Below are 9,260 nucleotides of genomic sequence, written 5' to 3' on the forward strand. Positions count from 1 at the left end.
GACTAAGGCAGAGACTGTTTTCCGAAGCTGAAAAATGCGTGGTGCATTTTGAATGGAAAATCATTCACAAAGGTCATGCCATACAGTGGCAACATTGTCAGCACGTGCAATGGTTGGTCTGTGCTCGATACTTACAGAATGTTGAATCCAAACAATTATCATATCATTACATCGTTCCCATGGAGTAAAAAGAGGGTCTGATATATTAGTGGGTTTAGTAATTTTACCGTCGATGAAACTAAGTTTGTTTTTTATATTGAGAGTTCGGCGCATGGTCCTTACCCAGGTGACAAAATTTTCTGTCGTCAAAAGTTCTGGAACCAGCAGAGAAGAAGCTCCTTCACCAGGTTGGATGAAATAAGAAATTGCAAGATGATGAGGATTGGTTTCAGGGTTTGGGGGGGGTTCGGTTTTGCATGTTTTGCTCTGGGGAAGGATTGGAAGATGAGGTTGAATCAGTGCTCATGGCTCTGATTCCATGAAGGAAGTTACGCAACAGAAGAAAACAGAGAAAGAAAATGTTTGAAAGATGGAATTCATTCCTTGTATTAATCCGTATACTCATAACCTGATATATATACAAAAGAAATAAAATATAAAAGAAAGAAATACAATTTACAGCTGATTACAATTGTAACTAACTAACAAAAGAATATTCCCGTTTATTTGTCTCTGCAAATGTCTGTGCAGTACGCGTCTTGTTATAGAAAATCCGTGTCAAGAGGTAGTGGAGAATCCTTTTCTGGTAGTCTCAACAGTAACCAATGGTGATCTCTCTCTCTCTCTCTCTCTCTAGTTATTGAATGTGATCAGAATGCAATTGTCAAAATGCACTTACGGCTGCCTCTAGTTCCCAGCTCATAGCTGACTAGTAAACATGAGATTGCAACACAACTAGATTATTTCAAATCCCTTGTATGGTTAATATGGCATTTGGTATCTCAGATATCCAAGAATCCCAATTTCCATTGGAGTTGTTCACAAAGATTCATCAATTCTATTCATTATTAGTCGAGCACTCCCAATGAATTCTTCATCTTATCTTTTAAAATATTTAACCAAAATTCATTTTTTCTATTTTGCATACTGACTTTTACAATATAATATATATCAACTTATCTATTTTTTCTTTATATAATTTAAATATTATATTTTTTAATATTTTTTATTCATTTCAAATATTTTCTCTTAACTATTAATGATATTATCATATCTTTTGATATTTGGAATATTTTTTTATATACAATATCATATAATTATGTTCTATTTTAAATTGATCTAAATTTATAAACTAAATCAAAATATAAATTAATTTAAAAAATAAAAAGAAGAGATTATATAATAAAAATATTCTCAAAACATTTTTAAGTCCCTTCTGCAACAAAACATTTATGAGAAGGATCCATAAGTAAACCCTTCCGGAACAAAACATTGAGTAAAGATTCATATCTCCTCTCCTATCAAACCCACAAAAAGTCCAAAAATTGAACCCCTCCGAAATTTTGGGTTTTCAAATTTAGGTCCCTCTCCTTCTTATAACTTCCAAACCCTTCAACTTCTTGTCTTGTGTTGCTATCTGGTTGCAGAGTGGAGGACAGAGAAAAGCAGAAGCTGAAGAAGACAATCAGATGAGAAACGTAACGCTTTGGAAGGTGTAGACATATCTTTCCTCGACTCTTTGTTCAACTTTTTGTGCTTTTTTTTTTGAACTATCTAGATGAAAAACTAAAGATTTAGGCACACATTGCCGTATGAGAAGGAAGTGTGAACAAACATTTGGAATGGTAGTTTGGTTTATTTGCAGAAGCAAGGGTGTAGTGGACCTGCGTGCGGATAGTGGGTATGCACTTGAAGTTGCTCTTACTTCTCCATCAAGGAAGGCTCTAGTTCGGTCTTTGGCGCCAAGCAAAGAAGAAAGCGTGAGAACGAGAGAGAGAGAGAGAGCGGGGGGGGTCTGAAATGAGAATAAAGAGAATGAATTTTGCTACACAATCTTCACGAGGAAAGGAAAGAGAAATGAATTAAAAATGTTTACAATAATGAACAGGTTCCTCTACATGTAGCAGATTTCCTGTAGTAAAATGTAAAATGACTTTAAAATAGAAAATCCAATGGAAAACACTTTTAAGAACATTTTTTTATATTTTAAAGAAAAATGTATTATATAGCATCCATTGAGAGTGCTCTTAGTCTGAAGATTCGGATTGCTTTATGCCTATTTCTATGCCAATTCAAGATACTCTTTTTCACAAGCACAAATCCCGACTTCATTGCAGTCCTTGTTTGCAGAGGTCAATCCCATTAGATTGTTGTGATAATAATAGCAGAAGTGGGAAAAAGAAGAGTGTAAATGCACGTTCTTACAGTCTTATCATGCACGACTCTTCTTGTAAAGACAGTAGATCACTGAGTAGGAATAATGAAGGAAAATGCAGGTGTTCTGTATCTAGAGTGTTTGCAATTTTTTCTAGGAGAAGCAGGGTACAAGTTCAACTCTAAAATATAGAGAGAGAAGAGATCGTAGACATGCTAACTCTAAAATATGTAGCTGTCGGGCCACATTAGTCTTCCCTTCTGTAACACAACTCAACTCAAATCTGAATAGGTACACATTTCCGAAATCCTTTTGAATATCACCGATTAACTATGAATCATTTAAGAATAGGCCAAGCAAAGATATAGCATGCTTTTAATTTCCAGGAGAAAAAAAGTTACATAAATGGAATAAATTACTATTGAAATGTAACGCGTGAGATGGTTTCATGGCTGAGCAATCCCCTTCTTCACAAGAATGTCATAAACCCTGTCAATTTTGCTAGGTTCAAGCTTGAACAGGTGATGGGCATCGGATTTCTTAGTAACATTACCATTGATTATTTCGATTGACATCACTTCTTGCACCTTAAGATAAAGAGGTGGGGGCAGCCGAATCTCACTGCATAGCCGTTTCTCCTGTCAATACATCGAAGTAGGGTGATGTCAATGATTTTACTTAGTAGGCAGTCAATTTTAAAGTATGGCAAACTATCAGAAAGGTGCACTTCTTGAGTAAGAATTAGGAAGTTGGGACCGGAAACTAACACTTTCAGACAATAGATCTGCCCCATGAGAGCCCCCTATATCCAAATCATTCACAGAGCTTGACGCAGCCTGTCCTACTGGTCTGGAATTCAACTCCTTGCCAACAGACTCTGAAGCCATGAACGTATTTGGACCAGCCTGACTGCTTAGACCAATCTGAGCGCTTTCCTTTGTTCTACGAGCAGTTTCGTCAGATTCCCTTTTCCTTTTCAGTTCAAGGTATCTATTAGCCTCGGCTGAAGTGCGGCAACCAGCAGCTCGGGCTTCCTGAAAAATAAAATAAAATAAAAACCTTGCACAGAAAACTTTAAAATGAAGCATCACCACAGTTCATATCAGAATGAGGCATTCATCAAATTAGTGTATAGCATTTGTGTGCAAGTATGCAAGCATAGTATAATGCACAGAAACTTACGAGAATAAAAGCCCAAGAGGTATGCTTGTTTAATACAGGAATAATTTGGGAATAGCATATAAATTATTTCGGGCACAACCATGCTTATTTTCTATAGACCCATCTAGAAGCCTAAGGAGCTAGCCATTTATCACACCTTAAGTTCTTGAATTCTTTTTAGCGTCCGATGCTCTGCAATAACAGTCTGAAGCAAATCCTCATGCTCTTCTTTGGTATGAAAACGCATGAAGACATCATACCGCCGACAGATTGCCCTCTCTTCAGGTGATAAGTCCTTCTCGAAAGAATTTGGATATAACAAACTTCTTTCTAGTATGAAATCCTTCCTCCGCTTTCTCTCATCAAGCCTGCCAACAAGTTTATTTTAACAGCAATGCAGATAGAAAGAGAGTGAGTGCGTGAGTAAACATATTTAAGTATGAACTAATTTATCAAAAATATTTAAGTATGAATCAGCAGGCATATGCTATATTATTAAATGGTGTAAATAAAACCTCCAAAGAATGAAAGCTCGTGAAAGATTTGAAGGATACAGCTTGTCAGGAAAATAGATATATATTTGTAGTATACTAGAGATTCTGCAAAAAAGGGTCATCCTGTCTTCATAATGACTTTATTAATGATAATATCCCAATTCCCATTCTCCTTTATGTTTTTTTTTTCATCTGTACATTAGGATAAGACGGTATGACACTTGAAGTTTTGACTTAATGAGTTTCAATATATGGATCTTCTGATAAATGTGAAAATCAAATTATTAAGACCGCATACCTCTTTGAATAGATACGCAACACTCGCAACTTCAGCTCACGTTCATCTTCTGTGTCCGTATCCTTAAATTCCATCTCAGCCAATAACTGTTCAGCATCATTATCATACTCAGGATCAAACTCATGCCTTTTGGGGTTATAGCCACTCAACTCAACTAAAGAAGGACCCTTATTTCCAGAAGAGTTTGGTTTCTTCCCTCCAAAGCTCCTATCTGCTTGGGGATCTGGCAAGAACATAAAAGAACGTACTTTAATATACCGTTGTTTTATCATAACCGTATAGATTATGAACGCACCACCCAAGCTTTCAACCTTGTAGTGAATGAAAAAGTAGATCCATATAATGTAACAGATGCCAACAAACAACAAAATGCGATGCTGTCAGCTGCATACTGAGAAATCCTTTGGCTATATAAATATTAATAGAAATCATAAATTGACAAAAAGATATACATAACTATCAACCATTTGCCATCTATAGAGTGTCTCACACCTTCCAATTTAACAACACCATTGCCATCTTTAACCTGGGCTATGTTAGATGCCTTCTTGTTAGCTGCTGTTGATGCTGCACTCGAGCCACTAGAGCGGACCCCAGATTCTACCTCTGAAGCATAAGAAAACAAAGGCACAGAATCCAACGATCATATGCCCAATTTTTAATTGAATAAACTGTTAGATAAAGCATACCAAAGTAGTCAGGGTTATATTTTGCCTCACCAGCAGTTAAGCTAGACAATAAGCGTCCAGCGGAACCACCTTTATGTGAATCTTCAACTCTGTAAATTAATAAAAATCATACAGGAAGGCATCTCAACTAAATTTTATATTGCATCCATAGAAGAGAATGATAGCATACTTGACTCTTGAAGGAGAAAACGGAGATTCTTCCTTCAAATTAAGCTCCCCGATCATGGGAAATCCTGTAATGGTCACCAGCAATTGCTCATCACTAAAGGAATAAAATAGCCTCAATCAAGCGAACTTCTTCTTCCCAATTCACTACAAATCGACTATCTTACTTTACTAGGTGAGACAGGTCGACTAGGTCAAGAAAAGCGTTTCAGGTCTTCAGTTACAATTATCCTATAATTACAAGGCTATGACCTTAATTATCCAGAGCATCAGCTACCTACATCTAGAAAAGTGATAATAATTTTCCTAGACTATTGCATAAATATGATAAACCCAAGAAACAAAATTAAAGAGTTACCATAAAGATGATTACAGTTACACACCTTTCTTGTCCTCACTGTGTCCTTTAGCCATAGCAAGAAGCTCTTTTCTGTTTTTTCCAACAACATGAGACATGTCCTAAAAAAATATGTTACACGACTTACTCTTCTAAGAAGTTGCAATTCAGAAGAGAATTCATTTTGTTTGAAATGTCATACCGGAAGAGGGAAGTATGGGGAGCTCATATATACATTTGTATAGTGCTCTATACACTGTTCTTTACTCTTAGTCCCCACATGCTCAGCAATTTCTGCCCAATTACCCAAGCCATACATTTCAATTCCCTGAAATAAGAAAGTTTTCAAAACAAGTCAAAATAATCCAGGTACCAAATACAGTTGCTGATAAAAATAATTAGGATCCGTCAACACTGTGAAGGGATTAAACCAGGATGGAAAGTACCTCTAGTAGCAGTATTTCATCATCTGCATTCCAGTCAGCGCAAATAAGAGGGAAAGATAAATTGTCCTGTTGAAATGAAAACACATAAAAGCATAAGCACAATTTATGGGCTCTCATTCTTTTATACTGAGTCTGTATTATCAATCATCATGCTGAAACAGGTACGAAGTCACATCCTCATCATAATATTTTGAATAACAGCCTCTATTAATAACTTAACACCATGATAACTCAGTCTAAAAGGTACCAGCGGAAAAGTATATTTTTTTTATAAGTAATAAAAACAATAGTTAGGACACGAGAAACAATGGAGATGCGGAAAAGTATTTTATTGATCGTACTAACCATAACCCTGTAAGGATGATTGCTCTTATGAGGTGTCACCTCAGCCCCAACAGAAAAACACTCTATACACAGATCAAAATCAGGGCATACGGCACATTTGATTCGGATCTTCCCAGTAATGTCTTTGTTGCAATAATTGCAGTGGTATAAAGCCCTCTTCCCTTCACTTGTTCCTTGACCTAACTCGAAAGAAATGAGAGAAAAGAAAACACAGACATGCAAGGAGAAGAACCATAAGGATCGGAAAGAAAAATAGATAATAAGCATAAAGACAGCAACAGGAAGTACTAGCAATGTCATTTTCGTTAGAAATCATCAGCACCATCATATCGTTATGGCAGCTTCTACATTATGCATGTTTCAGAAATCCTATATCAAAGAACTTTATGATGCCTATATCATTTTTCAACAGCATGCCATGTTCTCTTTCTCTCCCCACGAGAGCACCCCACTCCAACTGTGAGTGTTTTCCATCCCCTCTGTGAGCTGCCCGGGAAGAGAGAGGAAGGTTCCACACAACCCCCCCCAACTCCTTCCTTCTCCTCCCTCCCCTCCCTCCCTCCCTCCCTCCCATCTCGTCTTTTATATTTCATTTTAACGTTATCTTGGAGGCTAGATCTGCCCCTTCCTCCCCTCCCCCTCCTTACTGGACTCTCTTCTTCCGGTTACCCCTTTCTTGTCTGCTTTCTCTCCTTTTTTTTTTTTTCCTCTTTTGCAAAGAAGTTCATAGTCCAGTTTCATTGCTTCCACCCACCACTGCCTCACACAAGCCTCACTGCCAACTTCCTCACCCCTCACTTGTCCAAATCCACCAACGTCTACCCTGGCTTCCCAACTTCCCCCATTTCAGCCGAGGACCTGAGGCCAAAACATCCATAGTGGGCAATACTCAAACTCAATATGGCAACATCAGCTAGGACACAACAAAAAAAAAAAAAAAAATGACAAAAGCCACCTCAATCAGATGACCTAACTAACATTAACGTAGTTGGGGTTTTTGGGCAGGCCCCATACAAATACTTCTCATTAAATGTTTATTGCATGTTATGACATAGCTATGAGGGGTGAGGGTGTGCATGTATTTGTCCCGACAGTTCTATGTATTCCGATCTGAGCAACAGCTTAGTCATCAAGAAAATTATGCCATAAAAATTTACTGCCAGATTACATTTGAAGCTATGTGATGGTAAATATGTACCTGCAGAAGCAGATTCTGAATTTTCACCGCTGGATGCATTTTTTTTTCTCCTTGATCTGCAAAGCCAAAAATTGTGTGCCAAATGTAAAACCAATAACCAAGTAATATGGCACATCCATACAAACATACAAAGGTTCAGAGAAATCATAGCAGAGTAAATAAATAAAACTACTTCAGATATCTTCAATTTAGTAAACAACTCAGAGGATAATACTACATAGGCATATACCAAAATACATACCACTAGGACAAGATTCTTTTTCTATAGAGGGAGAGCTTATGAGTATTTTATTTAGTAATATAGACGCTGTCAAGAAGGCTCCTTTTTTGTTCCGTCTCTGTTGTTCCCTTTCAGCTGATAAGTCTGCTTCCACTAGTAATATCCGAGATTAGACATAACCCTATTTTATGTTTATTCCTTTCTTTTGACTTTCACATTAATACATATCGCTGATCATGTATAGCATTTTACGATTCCCTTATATTTTGCGCCTAAAAATATGAAACAGTCAGAACTAAGTACACGGAATGCATATACTAAAAGCTATGTTCTATTTTTAACAAAAGAAAACACCCACCAACAATGCAAGCTCAAATGTGAACTAAACTTAAAAAAAATGAAATTATTCGAAAGCATATAAGAACCTTTGGGTGGGGTCCTCATCGGCAGAGTGGAAATTCCCACGGGAGCGACCCATTTAATTCTGAAGCTGAGCGAGCTCACGAACACCTGTGTAATATAACACTGCTTGCACAAATCAAAGGTACACAGAAGAATCAGCAGGAGACCAGATTAAAGGGCCCAATATAAACCCTAAATTTATCCGGTACTGAGTTCCTTTTGATAACTTCCCAAATGGGTAATCAGGGATCAAGCTGAAAATCGCATATAATTACTCCTTTTAGATAATTTTGGATTTTGACGTAGGTTTGGATTTGGTTTGTCTCATAAATGCTCAGATACTGGATGATCGTATGAAGTTTTTTTTTTTTTTTTTTTGGTGGTTGCATAAATAGATATTACTGCGAGAAATCTCTAACAAAACTGTTGTGTTTTCTTGGACCTGAACTGGACTAGGAAGAAAAACAAAAACTATGTTTGTTTGGGAAGAAAGTGATTGTTCCAGGAAAACTTTCTAATGGGCCCAACGCGAAAAAGTTGGGAGTTAATTTGGGCTTTGGCTGATAAGCTTATCCTCTTTGTTTTGGATAATTGGGCTAAGCTATCATAAATGCTGGATTTTCAATTAGGAAAACACAAGTGACGCTTTTTTTTTTTTTATTATTATTATTATTATTATTTTAATATTGTCATCCACTACATTTTTATTCTGTCGTGTATCATAGTAGAAAGTTTGTTTTTAGATAGGCCCATAAGATAAGCAAAGCTTTTAGATGCACGAATAAACTAACTCGGGTTAAAGTATTTTCATCTTTTAATATTTGAATAAATTTTCACAACCTCCTCACATTCTACACTCTATATTTTATTATTTTTTTCTTTTATCAAATATTTATTATATGAATAATGAATAGAAAATTTGAAATAATTTAAAAAGAATAAACTCAAAAAAAATTTTAAAAAAAATATTAAAAAATTTAAAAGCATGGTTGCATTAGATAAACGAGTACTTCTATCTGCAAATTAGTGCGAAGAACACACTATTTATATTGCTTACATAGTAAGATATGATTTGTCTATTGAATCTCGTATTATTGTGGATTCATGTTGAGAAATTAAGACAACTGGTGTTGCTCTCAATATTTGCCTTCATTTAAAGTAAAAGGTTCATCAAATTTTCAATATTAAAAG

At 36.2% G+C, this 9,260-nt stretch overlaps 1 protein-coding gene across 1 annotated transcript; it reads right to left on the minus strand.

Annotated features, from left to right (window-relative positions):
- Positions 1 to 2,530: 2,530 nt before the first annotated feature.
- On the minus strand, positions 2,531 to 8,535 carry LOC108993429 (transcriptional adapter ADA2-like). Its single transcript, XM_018968348.2, has 13 exons — positions 8,093 to 8,535; positions 7,448 to 7,503; positions 6,250 to 6,428; positions 5,905 to 5,970; positions 5,661 to 5,786; positions 5,505 to 5,580; positions 5,126 to 5,189; positions 4,987 to 5,045; positions 4,760 to 4,873; positions 4,268 to 4,490; positions 3,633 to 3,843; positions 3,082 to 3,348; positions 2,531 to 2,952 (listed from the first exon to the last, which is right to left on the minus strand). The coding sequence occupies exons 1-13, from the start codon at positions 8,143 to 8,145 to the stop codon at positions 2,761 to 2,763; spliced, it is 1,686 nt and encodes a 561-aa protein (XP_018823893.1). The 5' UTR covers positions 8,146 to 8,535; the 3' UTR covers positions 2,531 to 2,760.
- Positions 8,536 to 9,260: the final 725 nt, after the last annotated feature.

This window comes from Juglans regia, chromosome 4 (genome assembly GCF_001411555.2).
Source record: "Juglans regia cultivar Chandler chromosome 4, Walnut 2.0, whole genome shotgun sequence".
NCBI lineage: Eukaryota > Viridiplantae > Streptophyta > Magnoliopsida > Fagales > Juglandaceae > Juglans > Juglans regia.